General features: G+C 40.7%; 1 protein-coding gene across 1 annotated transcript in view; it reads right to left on the bottom strand.

The window, feature by feature from the left end:
- Positions 1-1,925: 1,925 nt before the first annotated feature.
- DNER (delta/notch like EGF repeat containing) overlaps positions 1,926-27,238 on the bottom strand; it is a 148,059-nt gene continuing 122,746 nt past the window's right edge. The window contains exons 10-13 of the mRNA XM_015561801.1: positions 26,463-26,576; positions 17,290-17,421; positions 9,552-9,798; positions 1,926-2,940 (exon numbers count right to left, since the gene is read on the bottom strand). Coding sequence (XP_015417287.1) covers positions 2,829-2,940; positions 9,552-9,798; positions 17,290-17,421; positions 26,463-26,576 — 605 coding nt within the window. The 3' untranslated portion in view covers positions 1,926-2,828. The remainder of the gene's footprint in view (positions 2,941-9,551; positions 9,799-17,289; positions 17,422-26,462; positions 26,577-27,238) is intronic.

The raw sequence follows: 27,238 nt of genomic DNA on the forward strand, positions 1-27,238 counted from the left end.
CCTGCTGTCAGCCCTCCTTCCCAATAAGGGAAGGGTTTACTGGTCCATCATAGGCATTTAATAAATACTTGCTGAATGAATTAATTAATGAAGATCTAATGAATTAATGATGGTTAGGTAGATGGATGGATGGGTGAATGGGTGGATGGGATGAATGGATGGGTAGATGGGTAGATGGGCGGATGGATAAATAAGGACTATGAGCAGAAGCTCTGATTCGTGTTTTAAAACTGTTTCTATGTCTAAAAAACGGTGGGACCTTGAAAAGCTATTTAAAATATCTGGGATTTAGTTTCTTCCTAAGAATGTCAGTCATTAAAGTCTACCCTCATTGGGTTACTGTGAGGATTAATGCAGATAATCTTCATAAATTGATCAGCAGTTTGGCCAGCACGCAATCAGCATTAATAAACATAAGCTATTTTTATTAAAATATTGAGTGCAAGTCATCTTATTACAAAGAAAACCTTTAATCAGCCTAAATCATGAAAAAGCAAGTCTAGACAAAATTGAAACCTATAGAATTAGCAGCACATTTTTGGCTCTCCATCCCTAGACTCATCATGAAGCACCCGTGGGTCACGAGGAGGCGTTTGAGAACACTACTTGTACAATACACAACACAGCTCCTGTAGATTTGTAATATGAACAGATGGAATAAACTGCATGAGTGAGAGAATAGGTGAACAGATGGGAAAAAATAAAAAGGAATGAGAGATTTTCTAGTTCAGTGGTTCTCAACCAGGGGTGATTTTGCACCCCAGGGGAAGTTTGACAATATTTTGGGATATTTCTGGTTGCCACATACTGGGAAGTACTATTGGCCTCTAGTGGGTAGAGGCCAGGGATGCCCCAACAACACACAGGACAGTCCACTACAAAGAATAATCCAGACCAAAATATCAATAGTACAGAGCTTGAGAAGCCCTGGTCTAGTGAATTGAATTTAAACTCAGCTCCTCCATAGTATGTCTGTGTCTCTCTGTGTATATATGTGTGCACGTGTATGTGTGTGTGTGTGTGTGTGTGTGTGTAGATCTGCCTAAAATTCAGCTGATCTAAGGACCGCTTTGTATGTCCTTATGGATTTATATCCATCTCACTGCAAGAAAGATCCTGCTATCATGAGTCAAATTGAAATTCCCCATGGGAGTCACATTTCTGAAAGACTGTAAAAGTTGCTTGTTTTCCAATATAAGGAAACCACAGTATCAGAATTTCAAATTGTTAAGGGGCCTTTTGACTTGGGAAAGCAGGAAATTACCTTATTAAAATGTAATTTGGCCATGCAGTGTTTTCCACATGGACTGGTTTAATAATAAAAATATTTCAATTTTGTGGACATTTTCTTTAGCAATTTGGAGATTTTCAAATAAGCCAGCAGAAAGATGACAATGCTTGGCTATCTGTTGGTCTCTACTGCCGCACAGCAGTCTGGGAATGTGTCTGTGGGTTAAATTTTAATCTGCGAATTAGAAAATGTTAAGAGCTAGCATGGAAATTCATTCTTGCAAAACCTCCATTATAAAATTATGGGGTTGCTGATTCAATCCAGAAACTGAGGTCTATAATGCACTAACTGAATTTCATTTCTGCTTGAATTTCTGCAGCATGGTCATCCTGCCCCACCAACACGAGACTTTGCCTTTCTTCCTGTCCTTGCCACAAGAACCCATTAGGTATAAGGAGTTACTGTTTATTGAGTACAATGTGCCAGGAGATGTGCTCCCCCCCCCCCCATACACCACTATTATAACTATTGACATGGATAGTTCACATTGACGTTATTTTGGAGAACTGCCATTGTTGTGTTTTTATTTGTACAGAATACTATCTGGCTCACAATTATGACATTGTTTTTTCTGAGAGTTTGAGCCCCAGAAATAATGTGTTTTATGTCATTTTAAAAGAACAAGAGACAAGTGTTTCCTTGACTCGGTAATATTTATTCAATATTCCTTGAAATTAGCAAGAATCAGAAGAAGCACATATCAATCAAATACAGCCACAAAAAAGTCCTCATATAAATAAAGATGCACTATGAGAGCTACTCGCTACGGAAGGGGCTGGTACCCTCTTACAGTTACTATCTCTTAGCAACGGACAGCTCCAACATAAATGTAACTTGCTCACAATTAAAAAGACCTTGACTTTTGAAAGAAAATATAGATCCAATTCGACTGTAATTGCCTCACTAGGCCCTTCCTTTAAGTACGTTTTCAAGGCCTAGCTTGACGACTGTTACAAAAACGACCAAAAACAAACTCAAAAGAATGTTCCACAAGGTTCAACAAAACAGTGCAGAAATAAGTTACTTACCCATGCACAGAATAAGGCAAAGGCTAATTTCATTCGGGTTAGGAATAGTAAAGGTAACTACTTTCTTTTTCACAAAACAGACATTTCAGACTTCTTTTTAAGTCACAGGGATACTGTACTACGCGTCATTCTCTATGTGTTTCCTAACTCTACTCAGAAAGCCACACTCACACGTTAACTAGAAACTTCTCCTTGATTAGACTATTTCTGTCACAGCCACGGAAATTAATCTGGGTGTCATGATAGGGTCTCTCGTGAAAAGACCACACACTAGTCAAAGCTTAGGGTTTAGAGGGATGAAAGTACGTTAAGACGTAGTCTATGGACTTCTCAAATTCCATGTTTAAAATATGTGTTTCAAACTAAAAGCTGCAGAAAATTAGTTCTTAGATATTCTACCGAAAACTCTTGAGCAGCTAACATTTTAAATTTCTTAAGCTTTTTATTTTCTTAAAAATATTTCAATGAGTGTAGTATCCCATCTTTTTGAAAAATAATCCAAAAAATGACTACAAATCTTTTGTTTTAATCAGTGTGACCAAAGGTTTGTCATCGGGGCTGTAGTCCTCATAGGCGATGGGGGTCACGTCGTACATCGCAGGCCGGGATTTCTTTCCAAACCTATAATCACAGAAGAGAGGACTCTAGTTAGGTACATGTTGGATCTCAAGTCCTATGAAAGGCAAATGGTAAGAATAACTTATATTCAAGAATCAAATGGAACTATAAAAATACCCTAACAAATATATTCTCTAGCAAGTACAGAAATTTAAGACTTCCTCCTAGTAACACTGAATGAGTAAAAATATTAATCTTTGGTGCAAGAGGCAAGAAACGGATTCCACAAAACACAGAGTCCAAATTAATGTTGAAGCTTGTAAGTTAAATCTTGGCAAAGCAGTCAGGCGTGACGGCTCTACAATAGGATTTAAAAGGACATATATTGATTTATCTTTTTCTTCTGAGACCTGTAAGGACGTGGAGAGGCAAGTTTATTTTACATTCACTCTGGAGCCTGGAATGCACATTGACAGGGTGGTCTACCCCAGACCATGGACAGACAGCCCCTCCTGTGAGACTTGCCGGAGGGCTGTGAAGGCTCAGTGGTCTTCTGAGGCCCCAAGACAAGGAGAAGGGATGAGGGAGGAAATGACTTCAAATAGGTGTTTGTCCACAAAATGTGCCATCCAGTCCCACCTACCTATTACTCCCTGACACTCATGTACACACATGCCATTGTTTCTTCCGTGAGCACAAAGCCATTGTCCCAACAGATTGGTATATTTCAAAATCTCCTTGACAGCAGGACTGACAAACAGAAGCCCTGGGCGCCAAAATACAATTTTGGGACTTCCTGAAAAGTCAGTATCAAGATGGTGATGATTACAATACAGCCAATTCAGCTCCTGGGTGGTCTCTTCCCATTCAAGACCTCACCTTCCACCGAAGCCCCTGCAGTGCAGTGGGATTTAAAGGATCTTCCACACGAACCCACCCCCCACCTGCCTTTTATAAAAAACAGGTTTTAACTATTTCAAGTCCACTAGGGTCCATTAGAAATGAAATTTTAAAAGAAGCTAAAATTTTTAAAAGGTGTCGAGGATGAGCATCCTAAGACATCAAGGGGGTACTTTATGCTGGCTTACATGTCATCTCCCCCCTTTCCTATTTCTTCCTTTGAAAAGTCTGTCTTACGTACAGAGATAGAAAGGAGAATCGAATGGGAAAGGAGAAACATTGCATTTTCATGTGATATTTTCTTTTTAAATGTTTTTCTATCGTGTATTCCCATTCATTCAAGATTTACTGGCCTCCAGGAGCACCCGGTGGGTGCCAGGCACATGCAGAGACAAAGAGTTAAAGCATGCTGCCACTGAAAAATCACAGCTATTACTGCAACACTGAAGTCATCAATAAACTCGTGTCTACAATGCGAAGCCTCACCAAAGGTCCAGGATTCTGTGTGCATAAATGTGTACAGCCGACTGCGGTCTGTGTATCTCAATCGAGTGAGGCCTGCATAATCTGAGACTCAGAAAAGGGGCACCAGTGTAAAAGTCAACTGGGTCTTAACACTTTCTCCCAAGTCTGAAAATGTCAGAGAGTACCCAAGGTACAAATATTTGGACAATGTATTTCTCATAAAATAGCCAGCTACACTGGTAATGAGATACCACCAATAATATGAATTTAATTAATTTTAATTGCATATTTTTGAAGCTATAGAAAAGCATAATGTGAACCAGGGGTTAGTACACTACAGCCTGCAAGCCAGTTGCAGCCTGTTGCCTATTTTTCAAATAGAGTTTTATTGGAACACAGTTGTGTCCATGTGTAGTGCCTTTGCGGCTACAAAGGCAGAATTGAGGAGGCACAGAGACCTAAAGACTGTATGGCCCACGAAGTGTAGCATTTTACAGCCCTAGATGAAGGCCACAGTCCCTCTCTCCAAAGGATTTAGTGTAGTCCTGGCCATGTTAACCATCGCGGAAGCACTAACAGAGTCATGGTAACAGTAGTATCTGTGTGACAGGCATCTAAACATCATATTTGGTGACAAGTCTTACGTACCTTATTTCAATAAAAAAAATACCACAACTAGTTAAAAGGCAGATCACAGAGTTCATATTCTTCTAGCTCATATTCCTCTGAAAGTCAACAGCTAAAACAATGCCACAAAGAATGTCAGATGGTTCTGACCTTGAAAAAGGCCCACATCAGGAGATGCTATTTGAGAGAAAGTGACTGTTTCCTCTCATAGCTCTCCTTCCTTTTTGTTTTCTGAGATCAGGCACTTACAGCTGGTGGAGCAGCAAGCAATCAGATATGACCAGAACTTGGAGAGTCATGTCATCGCTCCCGCCAGCCAGTCAGTCAGTTATAAAATCTCTCAACCTGAAGGTAAGCAAAGCAGCTACAGAGCTGATGACTCATAGGATATGAGAGAGGGGCTCCTTCTCAACCCAGCACCAGCACCAATCGATTGCTGACATCACAGTCACCACACACTTCCTCGGTCACTCTTGAATGTCACAGATGACCCACTCAGTTTCGTCCTGTGTGGTTGCTGAGCTACAGTCATTCTTATCCAATGTCAACTCCAGACTAGCGACAGGAAGACAGGCCATGTAATGAACATTAGGCATAGGCTACTGCTGAAGAGTAGGAGGAGGGTAATATCACAAGCATTGTGTTTTGTCAGTGCTTTCTAGGGTTTCCAAGAAAAGGGAGCAAAAAGGGCCCACCAGCCAGAGACCCAGCCTGCCTCCAGAGGGCCATGCTGTAGAAACCACAGGTTGTAACTACAAACACCTTTCGATGGGAATGTTCCAAGATATGTGGAAGGTACTGTTTTGACTTCAATGGTTTTGTTTGCAGTCACTGGTTCATGGAGGAGCTTGTTGGTTAGGAATTCTGCAGTAAATATTTTTGATAAAAATCGGCACCAAATAAGAACCAGGTTTGTAAATGCTTTCAAGTTTATCCTTTCCTTCCAAGAATATTTGGTAAATATCTTCCCAATGGGCTCTATAATCAGGAAGCCCAGAAGGATCTATTTTTTTTTAAAATATATTTTATTGATTTTCCACAGAGAGGAAGAGAGAGAGATAGAGAGTTAGAAACATCGATGAGAGAGAAACATCGATCAGCTGCCTCCTGCACATCTCCCACTGGAGATGTGCCCGCAACCCAGGTACATGCCCTTGCCCGGAATCGAACCTGGGACCCTTCAGTCCGCAGGCCAACGCTCTATCCACTGAGCCAAACCGGTTTTGGCCAGAAGGATCTATTTTAAACTATTCTGAGGCCAAAATAAAATATTCTTCCTCTTGACTGCAAAAGCATCTTACTTAGCTAGGGATCCTATCACAGTAGAAGAATCCAATTTCTTGGGTCTCCCAGTACACCCCAGTATAAAGTGGTGACATCTGCTCCTTCCTGGTGAACTGAACCCCTCTAGGAACTCTTGAACAACTGAACTTATCTATTCTCTCCTTTTCACATCTTCTGTGTGTCATTCAATGATTGCAGGACACTGCAAAGACTCCTGCAGGCTGGTTCCACTCACCAAGCTAGTGTCTGAAATGAATCTCTCTCTTAGGCAGATGAAGGCATCTTCCATTAACCACTAACAAAGATCATCCATACATTTCAGAACAAAGTTTAGTAAGACCTCAAATTTTAGTAAGGTCTGCTATATACCAGGACCCACTGGAGATGAAGTAATTTAAAAAATAAATAAACCTCTGTTCTTGATGCACACGCTAGTGGAAAAATTAGTCAAATAAACAATTGAGATGAGATTTGCAGGGATCGATCTAAGGCAGTGGTTCTCAACCTTCCTAATGCCGCGACCCTTTAATACAGTTCCTCATGTTGTGGTGACCCCCAATTTCATTGTTACAAATTGAACATAATTAAAGCATAGTGATTAATCACAAAAATAATATGTAATTATATATGTGTTTTCCAATGGTCTTAGGCGACCCCTGTGAAAGGGTTGCTCGATCCCCAAAGGGGTCTCCACCTACAGGTTGAGAACCACTGATCTAAGGGCTTCCTGGAAGCTGTGTTGTCCAGTTGACTCTTAATGGAAGGAGCAAATGACAGGCATCTGTGTAGGTCTTGATATGGGGAGGGATGAACCCTTTTTTCCTCATACTTGTAGAAGTCAGGCTCAGGCTCGTGCAAGTCCCACTAAGAAGCTATCCTTACTGCCCCGAGGCATGAGGGCAGATGCTGTCTCCTAACTCCTCTCTTCCACTGGCTCCTCTGCCTGGAAGCTGGGGACTGGCTTCTGCTTCCATTGACGTGGCAAAATTTCTGTAAGATCTAAGTGTTGGGTTTGGGGCTTTCCTTTTGAAGAAAGCAAACTTTCTGAACTTCTGAGCTTCTTCGCCATTCAGACAGAATTTGGATCTGCTTGTATCAAAACCAATATCAATATATGATGACCCAATCAATGCAGCTAAGAGTACCCTTGAGCCCCAATCTTAAGACACCAAGCTCAGCCCACTTGTTACTATAGCACGCTGACTTTCTGAATTGTATGCTTTAGCTTGTCTTACCAATTAAAAGAAAAGGCGATATTCTTTAACACACAATATCATCATTTTTGTAATAAATATTCTTTGCAAAAGTCACCAACATGTTAGATTAGCGATTTTTTTTTAGTGTTATAATTGATTTGGAGAGGTAAATATGGTGTTATCTGTTTATTATTATTTAACAATCCTTTATTATTTGTAAGTTAATTTGATTGCCATAACTGTCTTGGAAGGAAGGGTTATTCCTTTCTACAGTTGAGGGAACTGTATTGTGGAAGGTTAAATCATCTAAAATCCAGAGTCAGGTAATGGAATAATTGGGCTCAATGAAGTATCTCAGACACAGGAACTCACATTCTTTCTGGGATAGCACACCAAGTCCTTGTCCCTTTCTGAGTCTTCCCTCCAGTAAAGGACACTGTTTTATATAATACAAACTCCATTTTAAAAAATAATTTCTTATTTTTCAATTACATTTGACACATGGTATTATATTAGTTCCAGATGTACAACCCAGTGACTAAATCCTATATAATAAAAGGGTAATATGCAAATTGACCCTAATGGCAGAATGACCGGGAATGACTGGTCACTATGACATGCACTGACCACCAGGGGGCAGATGCTCAATGCAGGAGCTGACCCCTAGATATCAGTGTGCTTCCACAAGGTGAGTGCCATTCAGCCAGAAGCCAGCTGATGGCTGGCCAGTGCAGCGGTGGTGGGAGCCTCTCCTGCCTCCGCAACAACGCTAAGGATGTCCAACTAACAGTGTGGGGAGCGGGCCTAAGCCGTTCATCAGATGTGGCATCCCCCGAGGGCTCCCAGGCTGCCAGAGGGATGTCTGACTGCCAGCTTAGGCCCAATTCCCTGGGAGCAGGCCTAAGCCAGAAGGTGGACATCCCCCAAGGGGTCCCAGACTGCGAGAAGGCACAGGCCGGGCTGAAGGACCCTCCCCCACCCCCCGCAAGTGCATGAATTTTTGTACACTGGGCCTCTAGTATTATATAACTTAAGTGATCATTCTGATAAGTCTAGTACCCATCAGACACCATATATAATTATTATATTATTGACTATATTCCTTGTGCTGTACTTTATATCCCTGTGACTATTCTGTAACTACCATTTTGTACTTCTTTTTCCCTTCACTTTTTTTCACCCATCCCCCATCCTCTTCCCCATCTTGCAATTGTCAAAATGTTCTCTGTATCTATGAGTCTGTTTCTGTTATGCTTGTTTATTTATTTTGTTTTTAGATTCAATTGTTGATAGATATGTTTTTATAGCCATTTTGTTATTCATATTTTTTATCTTTTTTCCCTTCTTCTTTTTAAAAGAAACCCATTAACATTTTATATATATGGGTTTGGTGGTGAACTTTTTTAGCTTTATGTTGTCTGAGAAGCTCTTTATCTGCCTTCAATTCTAAATGATAGATTTGCTGGGTACAGTTATCTTGGTAGTAGGTCCTTGCTTTTCATCACTTTGAATAGTTCTTGCCAATCCCATATGGCCTGCAAAATTTCTGTTGAGAAATCAGCTGACAGTCTCATGGGAGCTCCCTTTTAGGTAACTAACTGCTTTTCTCTTGCTGCTTTTAATATTCTCTCTTTTTCTTTAACCTTTAGCATTTAAATTTGATGTATTTTGGATTTGGCCTCTTTGGGTTCATCTTGTTTGTGACCCTCTGTGCTTCCTGGCCTTGTATGTCTAGTTCCTTCAGCAGGTAAGGGAAGTTTTCCATCATTATTTTTTTCACATAGGTTTCTGTGTGATGGCTGTTAGCCATTTTTAAAGTTATAAAAGGGAATAATTTATATCTATGCTGACTGTTTGGAGAGTAATACAGCTAAAGACATTCCAAAAGTAAATCATCTAAAATTTTTCATACTCAGTGATTAAGAATCAGATATTTATCGCACAGATAAACACAAATCGAAGGAATGTACCAAATAAAATCAGGAAGCCAACAACCACTGAAAAGGGGTTTGCTTATAAAGCAGTCTCAGTATCAACCCCAACAACATTCAATAGGTTCAACAGCACCTTGAACCTAGGTTTATTCTGTGAAACCCTCTTTGTGGGTGTAAAGTCCTATTTACAATATAATCCTGGTCCCAAGAGTGCACATGTGAAAGCAGCCTGTCCCTTTCCCCTCCTGCTGCCCCTGCAACAGCCCACCTGGCATGCCGTATGGAGGCGATGGCATTGCTGAACTCGCTGTCAATGCTGCGGCAGTTGTAGAACTCCTCGTAGGCCGGCCTGGAAGAACCCTGGTACTCGATGCGGCTGATGCGGCAAATCCCCACAATCAGGATGATCAGCATTAGGATGAAGGCGACGCACAGGGCCCCGATGATGATGTAGAGGGAGTGCCGGGGCATGTTGGTGAGACTCTCCGCCATGTGCCCGGACTTCCACTGGAGGTCTGAAGGCAAAAACAAGCAAATGGCTAGAAATAAGTGTGGCCTTTAGGATGGGAAGGTCTTTCCTATCCTTGCATGGGTAACTTAAAATGTAAGGTTCATCCTGACTGGGAAGGTTTATTTTCTAAGGATTTTCCAGATCCAGAGCTACTATATAAAGACCTCTTAGAAATCATTAAGAAAAACCATGAACATGTCATAGAAAAATGGGCAAAGGATGTAAAAGGAATTCACCAAAGAAATGCATATAGAAAATTATTTAGCTTCATAATTATTTTTTAATTCTATTTTTATTGATTTCAGAGAGGGAGGGAGAGGGAGAGAGAGAGAGAAACATCAATGATGAGAGAGAATCATTGATCAGCTGCCTCCTGCATGCCCCTGCTGGGGATCAAGCCCACAACCTGGGCATGTGCCCTGACCATGAATCGAACCTTAACCTCCTGGTTCATAGGTCATTCCTCAACCACTGAGTCACATCAGCCGGGTCATAATTATTTTTTAAATGCAATTCCTCTCAGTTCCCAAACATAATTTAAATTTTTGATAACCACAATTGATAACAGTACAGAAATGGGGGCTGTGTAAATTGATATACAACACTTGTATGGTCTTAGGGTTGTGAGTACAACAGAGAGAAGAGTCCAGAGAATTTATGCTGGGGAATTGGTCCCATAGGATACAAAGCCCTGTGTACAAGGATTCATCTCAGCATCATAATGTTTAAATGTTAAATTATCAACTATTACACATTTAGAAAAACATTCAGAAAATAGGCCCAGAAACCCATGTACTCACCAAAGTTAATAAATGTTCATATTTTTCATTTTTACTTTAGTGTTTTTTTATAAAATGTTACAGATATAGTTAGAATCCCCACTTCCATTCTCTCTCTTCATCCCACAGTAGACAACACAATTTATAAAAGCAAAAACAAGGGATGCCCTAGCTGATGTGGCTCAGTTGGTTGGAACATCGTTCCATACACCAAAAGGCGGCAGGTTCAATTCCAGATCAGGGCAAATTCCCAGATTGTAGATCAAAGCCCAGTCCGGGCTCATGCAGGATGTAACTGATCGATGTTGCTTTCTCACATTGATGTTTTTCTCTCTCTCTCTCTCTCTCTCTCTCTCTCTCTCTCTCTCTCTCTCTCTCCCTCTCCCTCTCCCTCTCCCTTCTGTCTCTTCCTTTCTCTAAAAAAATCAATTAAAAATGTAAAAAGGTGGGAAACAATCTAAATGTTCAACTCTTAGTGAAATGAAGAGATGTTCATCAAATAGCTAAAGAATTAAAGAAGGTTATCAAACAGGACTGGTTGTATAGTACAAGCATATGTAAGCTTAACATGTCTGTCTACATACTAAAAAGCTTAGAAGAATAGAGTGATAATGGGGATGAACATTTTTTGTTTTCTTACCATGGACTAAGCTCTTTGAAAATATCTCATTTAATCATTATAACCACCAGAAGATGTATTACTTTCTCTCCCCATTTTACAGATGTGGCCTAAGAAACTGATGTCACTTCCTGGGTGTGTTGTCAAATACAAGTCTTGATATAAGTTCTTGGCCTCTGCCTGGATGTGCTAACAACAGTGATCTCTAGAAGGCAGTGATTTTTATTTCCTTCTTTATACATCTCAGGCATTTATTTCCCAGCTTTTTAAAAATAATGTATTCCTTTTATAATAATTTTAAAAGGAGTGATACATTATTAGAAGAAAGTACCCATGTATTATCTTCCAATGTAACTAGTGGAAGGAGTGTGGGCCTTGGGATCACACCCACCTTGCTTCCAATCATGGCTTCAACATTTACTTCACTTCCCTGAGCCTTGGCTTCCTAATTTATAAGAGGAAAATAGCAACATATACCCCATGGGCTTGCTGTGAGCGTAAGTTAGGAAACATGTTTCTAAAAAGTAAGAATGTTCACTGCCGGGCATGTGGTGGTTGGTCCCTAGAGAGGAGCACCTGGGTGGTGGAAGAAGAAAGGAAAAGTGGCTGGTGCCTCTGAGGCACATGCCCTGAGCTCAGGATTATTGAGCGTTGCCCTATACCCTTCCAAAAAGCACCAACCTGTATGCACAGGGAAAAAGTGAAGGATGGAATGTAATCTCAGTGTCTGGCAGAAGTCCTGTTTGCAGACCTGCACACAAATGGAATGCTCTGGATAACAGGAGCAGGATTTGAAAAAAAGCTATAAAAATTTAAAAGGACGAAGCAAGACCAAAGAGAAGTTAACTCATGTGAAAAGAAGATGCCTTCTCTGCTCGCACCATCACCACCGCCTCTCGGCCATCACTTCCAGATTAGGGCTCTGTGTACCTGAAAATAAGACTCAGAGATGGATGGGAATGGGCCTGTCTTCCCAGGAAATCCTCAGGACTCTTCTCACTGTTGCCCTCATAGCCTCATCTTAATGACATGGAATCCGAGCGTCAGCTATTCTTTACCTGGAGAAGTTAGTTTGCAGAAGAGCACAAGGACCCCTTTCCCAGAAGCCTAATGGAAAAATGACCCATGCCCTAAGCCTGGAGCGTTCCTGAAAGTTTGAGAACGGGACAACAGAAGAGACAGCTCTTTGCATCCAGATCTTCTGACTCCTGAGCTTTTCACCAACACTCACGCTTGAAGTCTCGCGTTGCCATTGGAGCCTGCCTGCCTGAGCTCACAAAGCCCAGGGAGCCATAGGACTGACCATTAGTGCATTCACAGCACCTTCTGTGCCAAATCACACACAGGCGGATGGACCAGTAGAAGTCACTGCAAACAAATGGTCATAATGGAAGAGAGAAGGTGTTTTGTGAAATTTGACCCAAGACTCAATCCTGAAATGGGCAGTCATTGCATTTGGCATTACCTGGTGCACATTGAGAGAGACAACTCATTTTTCTGGCTGAAAGAGAAGTGTGACTCACTTGATTTCCAAGTATTTTGACATTCTCTGAAAAAATTCAGTTGTAGGATGGAGTCCAACACTCACAGAGTCTGCTCTAACACCCATTTAGCATCAACACAAAGGCAGCCAGTACGGCTTTCTGCTCCAACTTGGTGGAGGGCTCAGATCTCATTGCTGCAGCAGGGCCACACGGGTTGTGAAATCTTATGGTTGATGCATAACCACATAAATAGTTTACACATCATATTAACTGTGTACACTTAGGGAGTGCACAACCAGAAGGCCAGGACAGTGGAAAGACAACTGTACCGCATTATGTGCTCGGCACGTTGTCCCGGGCCTGATGAGCTGCCTAAACTGCTTGTATTTCTGACCATCGGCTCTGTTTCCCAAAACTCTGAGTTCCAAGTTGATTGGACTTTTAGGAAAACTCAAAATTTCTCCTAAAACCTCTGCTTCCCTCTGCCTCACCCTTTGCTTTTCCCAACTTTACCTTCATCTAAAGCTTCTCTGATAAGTGAATATGGCTGCTTTGCACACTAATCAAGTTTGGAGCCAAGTTGGATCTGAATAAATCCAACGCTTGGTCTGAGAGGCAGCAAATCTATCTGCACCAGGTGGCTGCAGCTGCTGACTCCTGGTCTGGGAGTGCTCCTCATAAGTCATTGCTCTGCTGCATCCTGGGAGTCCCACTGCATGAATCATTTACTGTAATGGCTACAGCGTGGCTGGGGAAGAATTGCACACCAGCACATGCTGAATGGGGTGGTCTCAGCAGCCCCAGCAGGTGCATGACCCGGAATGTATGCACACAAACTGTTCAGGAAAAATGTCACACATATGGGTCTGAGGGATAATTTGTGTTTTGGTTTAAATTCAATTTGTTTGACATTTTGTATTTTCCAAAGTGCTTTCACATTTAACATTTTCACTGATTGAATGCATAAATCCAAGATAGCCTAGTCTCCTATTTCTCACCTGCAGAATATCAGTAATCCAATAGTTTGACCACAGATTCAACTGTTCAGTGTCTATCGTTCAACTCTCAATCAGCAAGGTTAACTGTAATTCTAATTGTATGAACCTTAGAGCTTCTATACAGATGATACAAAACACCACTAAGTAAAAATTTATAGGAATTTTGATTTTTAGACCTTGATTCTAGAAATGCAAACATTTTATAAAAATACACATACACACCCCAAAAATTATGATCAGTTCCAAGGTTGTAAGAATAAGTTGCAGTAACATTTTACCAGGGTTGTTTGTGAATTTCAAGAATTTAGGGTTTGCATTTGCCTCAGAATATATACAGAACACCAGAGTTATTTGAATGATCCTTTTTGGGTAATTCTGGATCAACTTTGTTGATCATTTTGATAAATTTGTACGGTCTGCTTGATTATTGCTTCTTATTACTGATGGGGGGCCAGATAGTATATCTACTGGGGCAAATTTCTAAGAAACATTATTAGGGTGAACACTGGCACAGAAGGTTGACATGAAAATGGAACCACTAAAATGGTATTAATTTGCATGTAAATCCTATTGAGGTATCAGGATCTCTAGTGATGGCTGCTGGAAGGGCTGATTCCATTTCATGTGTAGTGCCCTTCACTGTGAGGTCTCAGATTTCAGGATGTGATGAACTCAAGCTGAGATCTGTCTGCTGAGAAGAAGATACTTGTGCTAAAATATAAGGAAAGAGAGCTCCAGGCATAAGGAACAGCACAGGCCAAGACCCTGAAGACAGGAATAAACCTGAACTGCTCTAGGAAGAGAAAGCGGGACCATGTGGCTGAAGCAGAGTGAGTAAGAAAGGGAAGTGGGTGATGTGACCTCCAGAGGCAGAGGTCAGGCCAATGGAGGCTCATTTACTGCCTTCAGCAACTCAGTAGCTTTCCAGACCACATAGCTGTGTGGGCTTCAGATCTCTCTGTTCTGTGTGTATCTGAACTTTCCTGTTGAGATCTACTGATCTGAACTTGTACCATCCAGACACCCTCTTCGTGGTTTCTGGCCACTTCAGAAGCTTACAGATGCTCAGGGTTAGAAAGAGACCTCTGTGGGTCCATAGCTCACACAGGACTGGAGGCCTCTTGGACTTTCCCTGTCCACTGACAAGCCAGATTCTGCTTGCACACCTGGTCCTTCGATTCCTTCCATTTGATTCAGATCCAATTCTCTAGACCAGGAGTGGGCAATGTCCGGCCGTGGGCCTTAATAGGTCCACAGAATCATTTTGTCTGGCCCCGGCAAGGCATTAGAGGTGAGTTAATTAAATGTTTAACTAAATATAGCAGGCTAATTTTTAAGTTGATAATTTTGTATGCCCCGTGAATGATATTATAACTATCCAAATGGCCCTTGGCAGGAAAAAAGTTCTCCACCCCTGCTCTAAACACTGTACACCAGTTTCAGCTATATGTGATCACAACCCTCCCATGCATGTTCTCCACTGTTACACTCAGGCCAAGGGTGAAGTACCCAACACTGGAACCCACAGAGCCTAATCTATGATAACATTTATTTTAACATGTTGGCTTAATGGGGAGATGCAAATGAGATCAAGTGGGAAGTGCTCTTCTAGGCAAACAAAGAGCCCAAGTGTGGACCAATATGTGTGATGTGCCCCAACACCTTCGGCTGTTCATGGTGGCCCATGCCCTGCAGGTGCATTGGCTAAAAAGACAATTGCAAAGGTTCATCTTCCCAGGAATAGCTCATAGCATAAGAGCTAAATAGTGTAGAATTAAAGAGAAACTAGCATTTATTTACTGCCTGCTGCATAGCAGAAATATGCACATTTGCTTCCTTTAGTCTTCACAGCAACCTTACTATAACCATCTTACAAGTGAGAGAAATGAGGCTCCATGAGATAAATGTGTTTGTATGGCTCACATAGTTAGAATATGAAGCCAACTTTTGTCCTTTTATTATTTGTGCATGTTTTACTAATATCATCATCACTGGGAGGAAGTAAAATTTAGATTTTTTTGTAATTATAGGATTGTACTTCAAAACTTCTTGAGGGCATCCTATGTGTTCCTGACTTCTTATTCATACTGTTCTATGTATTAATCTTTACAATTAAAATTTTAAAGTTATAAATAGATGTTATTGAGAAATGTGTCATTTCAAACAATTATCAAATTTCAGAACAAAAAATGGTCCCATTTTATGGATGAGTACACTGAGGCTCGGCACAACTAAGTAAAGCCGCACAATGAGTACCATGGTCAGGGTGAGAAGCAAGGTCCTACTGACCCAGGTCTGCAATCCCTTCCATCAAAGATCCCAGCAGAGTGGACTTAACATCCTACACCAATAATAGTTTTAACATCCTACCCAAATCATAGTGCTCAGCATTTTTACTACTGGAATCTCTTCCTGTCTCTTTCTTCAATAAAAGAGTATTTCTCATCTTCAACAAGGACAGTTGGTCTTAAAACCATCCTGTTTTGGAGCATTTGAGAAAGTTGAAGGAGAGGCCTAAAAATAACTACCTTCTTTCCCTCTCAAGCTCTGAGCCAAGAGCAAAGACAAAGAGTGAGCAGATAAGAGCCCAAAGGGTACCTTCACTATTGGTCAAGTTGATGGAGAATGTTGTCCACACTTGTGAATAACAAGGCTTCCTAACACTGACCACCCCGCACCTTAGACACATACTAAGAATTAGTCATCCAGTCACAGGCCATGTGGACCACCAGTGAGGGGGCTATTCTTAAAGCACTTACAGCATGGATGACTACAGGCAGCAGAAAGGCCTGCTCAGGAGGGAGACAGACAGACAGGGACAGACAGATAGGGCTCTGTGTAAGTATTTGCCTTCTTCCAAACTCACGCAGCTGATAAGCTGTCTTTACCTGATGATGATTAGGCCAGGGGATGAGAAGCCCCAGGAGGGAGCTTTTATGAAAGGTTCAATTGCCTTGACCCATTTAAATAAGAAGAAAGGCAGCTTTCAAAGTTGAATTTTTAGCAGTTTACAAACCAATGGAAACCCCAATGCCTTGTCAGTTCTCATTTTCACCTCAATCCTAGTAGACATGGAATTTGAATGTATAAAATCTTGATCGTGACATTTTCAAACTTCTGTTAGTTCGTCTTTAGAGAACACTTAGCTCTAAGCAGCTCAAAATGTTTTTCAGATTTTATTTTCCACTCATCCTCACTGGATTTTTTTTCTCCAGGCAATTGATGGAACTTAATATGTTTGAAGACATAAATGCAAAGTGAATTTACATTTGGTGTGTGTTTTTACATTTTCAACACAGAGCCTCTGTTTTGTGCTGTGATTCTAACGCGTCTCTGTTGAGCGCATTTTTGGCTGTAGCAGCAGCAGTGAACTCTGGATGACATCTGCACATTCTCATCCCATGGAAGGGCTGCCTTCAGACTCAGGAAGAAGTGGGAGCAGCAGAATGCGGGGGGTGAGGGTGGGGGCAAAAGTGTGACACTGAGATGCAGGAGGCATGGCGACTCAGGCAGCACTGCCTCTGAGAGTGACCGGGCTGGGCACAGTCAGCAATCCTTTCTTGGTGAAAGAAAACTGGAGGTTAAATATAATAGCTGAGAGGCAGAAAAACTTACGGATTTCACAGTTTGCTCCCACCCAGCCATGTGGGCAGTGGCAGGTATAACCATTGGGCTGATCCAGGCAGGTGCCGGCATGATGGCAGGGGTTACTGTCACATTCATTTATGTCGATGTCACACTCTTCGCCTAAGGAGATAAAGAGAAGTAGCTGTGAGACGATCAGCTGCATCACCCATCAATTCTCAAGCAAAGTAAAGCTCCAGATCTGAGCCCAGAGTTCATGATCTCCAGCAATGGAGCCCAATTGCTGCTTGTATAAAGTGCAGAACTCCCCCAAATTCTCATCAGGGGATCTTTTACTTAAATAAAACTTCTTAAAAAAGAAAAAAATAGCCTTGGTAAAAAGACTTTTCTTTAATCTAATGAACTAGTTAACTAAAGCTGATTCCCGTGTCTGAACAAATTTTCCAAAGTTTACTGGGAAAGCAAATTTGGGTTCCTGATTTCATTAAAGAACTCTATTTTGTATTTAGTCAGCCGAATTTTATTTTTCTGAAACTCCAGATAATTGAGAACTCAAAGTTTATGATTGTTTTGTAGCCAAGTGTTTGAGCGTGAGTCAGGACATCTAGTTTCTGGATACTTGTAGAGCACAGCTGTGTGCCTAGATTGAGTCAATTATGAAAATTTACTCCAATTTCCAAATTCCTGGATATGTTCCTGGGGTGGACCGAAATGCTCAGGGAGGGCATTAGCCACAAGGGGCGACAGTTGTGAAGTCTGGGTTGACCTAAGTTGGACATAATCTTCCCTGAGCAATGATGGCCCAAAGGAAATTCACAACCGCTCCAGACTGTCCTCTCTCCATAATGAAAACTGTGCCCTGGAGTCCCGACCCCACCTAGACCCAGCATTTGCCCCCGTCAGGGAGTGCCTGGTTTAAACTTATAAACCAGAACATGGGAAGATGTCACTGTGATTCAAACACCAATTTACAGGAAATAGCTTGTTATTAGCAGTTACAGGAACAAAGCCATCTTCCTGTGAATTAAAGCCATAGGATGAGTCAGTACCAACTGGGTGTGCTTATGAAATTTAAAGGTATCTCATCAAAGCTGAATAAGAAAGGGTAACTGAAATTGAGGCATTCTCTCTTAAAAGTTTGAAAATGAGAAAAAAAATTGTTTTGATATACTCCTCCATTTGTTTAGATAAATGTAAAAAAGCTCTTCCTAGCACTGCGATAGTCGTAGACTAAAGAAAATGAGCAAAATCAATATTTTGTCCATTTTCAAAAGGCAATATTTCAGTGTACACTTGGGTAATTACTTCCAGGCTGACTTAATTAGCAACGAAGTGCTTTTCTGTCTGCTATTGGTTTACCTCTCGTTTATAAAACCACCATATGTCACCCACAGCCACTTTAGAGGAGGAATCTCACACTAAAATATTTCACATCTGTTTCATTTCACACTCTTTTCATACCTAGAATCTGACTCTTTCATTTTTAAAGTGGAATCTGTCCAACAAAACATTTACTACTTCTAGATCCTACTAAGTTCACTATAATTCAGTAGTGTCTAAGTTGAGTTTGTTTCCTGCAGTAAATATAGTCATTTACATCAATAGAAAAGACATAAAATTGATTTCCTCTTACTAACCTATTTCAAGGGTTTTCTTTTTATTAATGGGGCAATTGCTCTAAGTGAGAAGGGTACAAACTAAACAGTTACAAACAGCATTACAAAGTAGACTAGTAAAAGAAGCATAAATAAGGATGTACTAGGAAATATGAAAAGGATGAAATCAAAGGCCTTGACAAATATATGCATCCGTATTACTTTCCAACCATTTAGGAAGACAAGATTAATTGAAGTATCTACTCAACAACAGCTTTCTTTAGCTGGCAATGGGAATACTACATATTCTGAAATAAGATGTCCCATGGTCTTTGCAACAATAGTAGCAGAAACTACCTAACTTCTCCCTACTAATTCCTTAAACTATGGGTAGTCCCAGGGCTGTATGTCCAATCCACCCAGTCCTGCTCTAGTCCCAAGCTTCTCCAGGGGGTAAATGCCAAATTCAGGATCCAGAGACACCTTAATGTGTGTATTGGTTCTTAGACCTCTACCGGTCTCTAACACAGTCAGGAGGAATCCGAAACCCCTAGATTTGTCTATTCTTGGCAGTCAGTAGATTGGATTTGGGAGGTATAGAGAGCAGCAGGAGAAAATAGGATGAACTCTTTCTATAAACACTTATCAAATATCTAAAACCCAGACAGAGATCCAAACCTATTCCAGTCTGACTTTTATCACCACAGTGTTCTTAGAGCTCTAATGGGGATTAGATGACATTAGTTAATGATTTAAACTCCATGCCAGGCAGGGGCCCAAAGAGCTAGCAGCTATTTCCACAGCCCGTGTGCTCTGGGAGAACCCTGGAGCGATGCACAGTGCTCAGAAACCTGTAGATTTACTCCGCAGGCCTATTTCACAGTCTAACACTCCTATGCTTCTGGTTGAGTCAGTTATCCCCCAGCTGGCTCTCTGATGCCTTTCCTGTGTCACATGCTGGTGGTAGGGATATGGAATGATTCTGATGATGGAGCCAGTCAAGAAAAATGTCAACCAGAAGACTCCCAAAGAGGACTGCTCTTCTCTGCCTTACTGAGCTCATGTTTACTGCCCATCAGTGTTATGCGAGGTATTTGAAGAATTATTGTGAATGATGAAGAGCAAGTTTGAGTTCATTTGCATTTTCCCATATTGAGACTATTATATGTTTTTATGCATTTCAACACCCCACCATTCTAGCTCCAAGCAATGTGTATACTAACTTATTTTACTAGAAAAGTTCTTAGTATATTATACCATCTTTTTTTTACTCATATTTGACTTACTAAATCTTTATGCTTTTACAGGCTTGAGCCAATGACTTTTTCATTGACTTGCTTACTTTTTAAAAAAAAAAAAAATCTGAGTTGGAGAAAAATCAATTACTTTTAAATTGCTGTTGTGCACGAATAACGTTTGTAAGGAGAATACAAAATGAAGTTTCTACTTCACTAAGGCTGGATATCAGAGTCTAAACTTTAAATCTTTTCAATTGATTTTCAATATACTACTTTCTAAGAGGCAATATGTAGAATAGGTATCAAATTTGGTAGTATTTATGCAAGTTTACAAGTGTACTGTTTAATTTTCTATGCTTTCCTCAGATAAATTAAAATTTTAAAAAGATTTAAAAAATCAAAACTCACTGCTATTAGTAAATCCTTGGGCTAACAAAGCCCACATTGAATAATATCAATGAAAATGATTATAATTGTAATACATATAATTAAATATATAACTACTATATGCCACTCACTGGACTGGGGGCTTTAACTATGCCTTCATACTTGACAAACATTTTATTCCAGATGAAATGGATCTAAAAAAAAAGTATTTGGAACTTCTACCATGATGGAAAAACTGGAACCTGTCTTGACCTCCCACCATAAAAAATTAGACAAGTGGATGAAATATGTATTTTTAAAAAAACACTTTTAAGACATTGGACAACAGGCAGAGCATGACCGTGACTGCTGAGAGAAGGGAAACGAAACAGCTGAGTACCGCCAGCATCCTGGCTTTCTGCCTGGACCCAATTTAGAACACAATGGTTTCACTGAGCTGCGGAGAACTGGATTTGGTGGAGGCCAAGATAGCTGTGATTTGCAGAACAGACTAACACAGAAGATAAAGCCACTCAGAAAATGAGCATCAGAAATATGCCATGTCCCTTGAGTTTGTTACTGGATGTTGCATATGAGTAAATGGAACTCCACAGGCCTACAAACAAGATGAAGGATGAACAAATCCCAAAGCTCACAGAGGACTAGGAGGGATTCAAACTTTCACAAGTCAGAGTGCAGGTATTTTATTGACCAGCCAGTGCATTTGCCTTAGCTGTAGGGTAGGACTATACCCTGAGTAAAAGCCGATTCTCCTAAATATAAAAATCATCCTTGAAAGGATCGGTCAGATTGCCAAATAACTTACCTACCTGCCACCAAAAAAGGCAGCTCTCTGAAAAGAAAGACAATAAATCCAATCACTCAACAACTTAACTAACAATGGCCAGCATTCAACAAAAATTATTAGACATGCAAAGAAGCAGACATATGGAACCCATAACCAGAAGAAAAATCAGTTTGAAAGGTGGAGATCCAGAAGTAACAGATGATGTTGAGCAAACAAGGAATTTGCTCAAAATTTAAAGGAAAACATGAAAGAAATAAAGGTAAAAATGGAAGATATAAAAAAATTAATGGAATTTATAGATATAAAAAATATAATATCAAATTAAAAACAAAATAATATAGAGTGAGAGTAATAGATTAGATGCTGCAGAGTAGAAGAGTTGTAAACTTGAAAACAGAGCAACAGAAGCTAGAAAAGCTAAATCTCAGGGATAGAAACTCAGTGACCTGGTGTGCAAATTGTAGCAGTCTAACACAGATGTAATAAGAGTTCAAGGACAGGAGGAAGAGGCATAAAATAATATTTGGTGGAATAGTGGCTACATATTTTCCAAATTTGAAGAAAACTATAAAACCAGATCCAAGAAGTGCAACAAATCCTAAGCAGGATAAATATGAACAAAATCACATCAAGGCACATCATAATCAATTTGCTAAAAGCCAGCAGCAAAGGAAAATTCTAAAAACAGCTAGAGTGATGGAAAAAAGATGGAATGTTGCTCCCAAAAAGATGGAATATTTTCCCTATTCCTCCCACTAAGTACAAGCAAAAGCCCTGGACATTATATATAAAACAAATATGAGAAGAATCTGAGAGGTCAAGAGGAGACAGACTGGCTAGGATTCTCGGGATCCAAGAATGGTGATGGTGAGCATCCTGCATTTTCTCTTTGCCTCAAATATTCCAGACTACGTGCTAGAGAAGCCAGCAACCTAGAAATGCCAAAAGGTGCAAGGTGGGGTTGGGGGCCAACTATATAACACACTTAGAGATAATCCATGGAACAAAGAGAAAAATCTAAAGGAACTTAAGAACAAACTAACAAAAACATTGAACTGAATTAAATGAAAATACAACATAAAATTTGTGGGGCACAGCCATAGAGGTATTGAGGGGATAACTTGGAGCACAAAAAATATATACATTAGAAATAAGGAAAAAATCGGTCACATAAGGTCCCATCTAAAGATCCTAGAAAGAGAAGAGCAACATAAACCAAAACTGAAAAAGCCATTCTCACAAGTTAAAGGTGGCATTGGATTGGGTATCTAATCATATCACGATAATTTGCCCAATTCACTCCACTTAGTCAGTGAGAGAACCTTCTGAGCACTAAATAGTTGGCTAAGAGTAAGTTCTGCTAAACCTTGGGTATAAAGAAAGAGCATTTGGTTCCAAGGTAGCAATTCAAAGAGCAGCGGCACCTCTGCTCCTTAGTGGTGGAAGTCCACATTTCATCAGCCTCTACCAGTTCTCAGAGTACAATCAGTCCTGTGATTAAATGTAGTTGGGAAATAAACAAAGGCAAATAAGATTCTTTAGTGTGAGACCTCGCAGAGCCTTTTGCCTTGCAGAAACCCCTTATGAATCTTCACTTGGCATGTACCATGTCCCAGGTTTATTTGGCCACAGACACTTTTTCCATGAAGCATCTCATGGGAACAGTATTCTGCAAAATTCATTAACAGCACAGTTCTCCAAACAACTTGAGGAACTATTCAATGGTCCCTACAGTTTAAAAGATTATCAGGTCTTAATAGAAATAGACATCTGTTGTTTTCAAACATCAATTAATGTGATTTTTTTAACCTACTGTGCCCTCTGTGGTCAGTATGAGTACCAGGAAGAAATGCCTTGGGGTGGAAAGTGGAGGTGTGGGGGAGCAGAGGGGACTGGGCAGCAGGAGATAGAAGGGAAGATTACCAAGAAGAACCTGGCATGCGCTGTTCATGAATCAGCAGGTAGGGGAGCCCAGTATGAAACTGGAAATGGCCAGACCACTCAGGTCTTGATGATCAAGTTAAGAGCTTTGACCCTTTTCTTAAAAACAATGAAATGCCAATAGGGAATTTTTAAGTAAGGAGCAACAAGATTAGACTTCCATTGTATAACATCTCTACAGTGTAGAGAATATATCAGGGTATCAGGAATGGGTGTGGAGAGGGCTGACCTGGTGCAGGCGGGAGGTGAAGGCAGCCTGGTGTTGACTCCATAAAGAACTGAGAGAGTGTAGGAGGTTTGGGGGCTCCTTGGTAGCTGGGTGCAGGTAAGGGGAAGAAGAGGAGGGTACCAAATGATTCCCCAGTTTCTGTCCAGAATAACTTCATGGGGCAGTAATACCATGTAAAGAGCTAGCAAATATTTAAAAGGAAGAAAGGAGCCCTAACTGGTTTGGCTCAGTGGATAGAGCGTCGGCCTGCAGACTGAAGGGTCCCAGGTTCGATTCTGGTCAAGGGTGTGTACCTTGGTTGTGGGCACATTCCCAGTAGGGGGTGTGCAGGAGGCAGCTGATCCATGTTTCTCTCTCATTGATGTTTCAAACTCTCTATCCCTCTCCCTTCCTCTCTATAAAAAGTCAAGAAAATATATTTTAAAAAATAATAAAAGGAAGAAAGGAGAAGGAAACCTGTAAGTTTGAGGTGTCTCTGAGGTATGTCCAAGAGTAAATGCTGAGTAGGCAATTGGAGGTTTGCTAAATATTCTGGAGAAGAGATTGCCTTTTATTTCCCATAAGATACCAAGATAAATTTCAAATGGATTAAACATTTACATGCACAAAATTAGCCCATGCTCGGCCAATTCAGTGATTGGGCTTTGACCTATAGAGCACGAGGTCATGGTTCGATTCCCAGTCAGGGTAGATGCCCAGGTTGTGGGCTCAATCTCCAGTAGTGGGCAAGTAGGAGGCAGCTGATCAATGATTCTCTCTAATCACTGATGTTTCTATCTTTTTCTCCCTCTCCCTTCTGCTCTGAAACCAATAAAAACTATATTTTTTTTAAAAAAATTAACTCATGAGTGATTGTAATAATATAGGACAATATTTATAAAATCTTAATACATAGGATCTTTCCAGCATAAAAAAGGAAAAATATCAAGATTTAATTATGTAAATTTAAATATGCTATATGAAAAACAAATACTTTATATACTTTTAAAAGGCAAATGACAGTGGGAAAATATTTATAATCTGTGGCAGATAAAATGTAATATACTTACTATGAAGGACTATTTCAAATCAAGAATGAAGATTGACATAAATAGGAAGTTCATAAAAGAAGAAACAAAAATGACCACAAATGTATTTTTTAAGTAGGAATAAAAAACATACAAGTTCAAACAACACTTAAATGGGTTTTGGCCATCAGAATGACAGTCCTCAGTACTGGTGTGAAGACGAAGAAACAGATGCTGTGCATTCTTAATAGGAGAGAATACTGGTACAATGCTTTTTCCTGGAGAACAATATGGAAATATGTAAGTATCCTCCTGGACCCTGTGATCCCATTCCTGGGACATTAGCTCGAGGAATAATCAGATAAGTACACAAAGATGTACATACAACAATATTCATTACAATATTATTACAATATTATTTATAATAGGGGAAAAGTTCTCAAAAAAAGTTAGCTACCCAAAAGCTGAATTGACAATGGGTTAAAAAAAAACATGGTATTTCATATCATGGACTAAAAGACAGCCAGTAAAAATGATAACACATAAACACGTTTATGATATATATTTTTAAGTGAGAAGGAGGTGACATAATATGATATGAGCATTATAATTCCTTTCAAATACATGTGCGTATTGTATTAAGATGTTACCAACAGTTATCTCCTAGCTCCTAGTAGCGCAGTTTTAATAGTGGGGTTTTTTTTTGTATAACACAGTATTTTCTAATTTGTCTTCCTTGCTTTTTACTATTTGTGGGATAAAAATACTTGGAAAAACTAGGGTGCTTCCCCAATATTATTTTTGCACCCACTGATGAGTATAACCATCTGTGTGTGTTTGTAAGCCAGTCTGCAAAACAAAAACATCTATGAGTGATTTTCTGGAGTGACCCTACTCCTCAGTTCCAGGAAAACACAGCATGTGACACAGACAAATATGAAGATATCAGAAGTTGCTTCTCCTACATCTTGACTGTTGACATCTTCCCTAGAAGCACACATGAGACTCCCCAGGGATGGACCCGGGACCCGGATGCTGAGAAATTCTCCAGGGGAGAGGTGAGCATTCAGGGTGCTCTCCAGCCAATGACAACATGGTTTCCTGCATCTTAAAAACCCATTCCCTTCTACAGGCTCCTTCCAGGTCACCCTTTTCCAATTTGCAAACCAGAGTGATTCCTGTTGAGCAAAGCTCTGAAAACATAGACTTGCCCTGCCCTCCACATTCCAGGACTCCTGGGCTCTGCTGGCAAAGCAAAGGATGGAATCTTTTCTACCCCAGAAGTTCATGGTTCCTTTCGAGAATATGATGAAGATTTGAGAGCCTCCCTTCAGCAGATGCATACATTCAACATTTCATACCTGTTTCAGGTTCAAAAACTCCCAAAAGCCCATAAGGAGTTATTAGAAGGAGCCCAGGTTAGGGCGGATCCCCTAGTCTAGAAACAACTCTCTCCACTCATAGCTCAGTGGCCACTGTGGCTCCTTTGGAACCTGCCCTTGTCCTCCCCACCTGCTTTTCCCTGGGGCCACCTTCTCTCCTCACTCTCCCCACACCCATAGCATCCCTACCTTCACTGACAGTCAATCTGGAACCTGGAGCGTCCCAGTACTTCCCACCATCACCACCATCTCTTCTCATTTTTCAAAACCCACTCCTCTAACTTTCAATAAAAATACAAGTTGTGGCTGAATGCAACTGCTACAGAGAACATATGTGATCCTTCCTTCCCTTCTTCTACTAACACAAACCTTTCAGATGTTGGCATAATGGCTCATGTCTTGTGTTTCACAGCAACAGCTCTGAATTGTACAGCACTGTTAGTCTCAGCAAGACTACATGCAAATACTGATTTCAGAAGAGCCTCATTTAATGACAAACAGTGGATTATTTTTAAACAGACCTTCATCTAAATGCAATGCCCACTTACATTTTGTAGCGAGGCTCCTGGGTTTTATAACAATGGTAATCTCAGGAATTTTGTGGTAAATTTGAAAACCCAGTTCCTGGGTCACTTGCCTGTAAATCCCGGTGTGCAGACACACGTGCCGTTTAGGCCTTCACTGTCACAGGTGCCTCCGTTCAGACAGCTGACGTTAGCGCAGGGGTCCTTGTAGGATTCACAGTGAACTCCTGTGGAGACAGAGACACAAAAGGGGTGACTGATTAAGGAATCTTCAGCTCCCATGGCCTCTGAAAGCAAAGTGTTCGAACATCCTGGAATGGTATGTAGGCAGGTTCCTAGTGGTGTGTGTGTGTGTGTGTGTGTGTCAGTGTGGGTGTGTGAGAGAGAGAGAGAGAGAGAGAGAGAGAGAGAGAGAGAGAGAGAGAGAGAGAGAGGGGGAGCGCACATGCCCAGTCTTGACTTTAGGTTATTGTAAAGACATATTTTATGAGAAAATAACAAATGCAATCCCTTCTCAGAGGTCCTATCATAAGTCTTTCATCTGGATTTTCTCTGAGCACATGTCCCCAAGCCTGGGGACCAGAAAGTTAAAGGCCTGAAAGATCAAATTTATCAGGGACCAGTGCTTTCTGCGTCTCCAAAAGAAACAGAAAATAGCCAGGCAGCCTTCATAAGATATCAAGGTAATTGATGACCGGCATCCTGAAGGGAAGAGTTGGATTCAGATATGTAAGTGAGCCTCAGCTCTACTTTGGGAAACTGTGGGAGAGAGAGAGAGCCCCCTGGTACTCAGTCAGCAAAGGCCTCATTAGTTCCCCATGTACTAAAGTTAACATTGATGCACATACTACATTCCAGGCCTTGCACTGTACTTTCCACCAAATTTGAT

The sequence above is a fragment of the Myotis davidii genome, unplaced genomic scaffold, assembly GCF_000327345.1.
Source record: "Myotis davidii unplaced genomic scaffold, ASM32734v1 scaffold370, whole genome shotgun sequence".
Classification (NCBI taxonomy): domain Eukaryota; kingdom Metazoa; phylum Chordata; class Mammalia; order Chiroptera; family Vespertilionidae; genus Myotis; species Myotis davidii.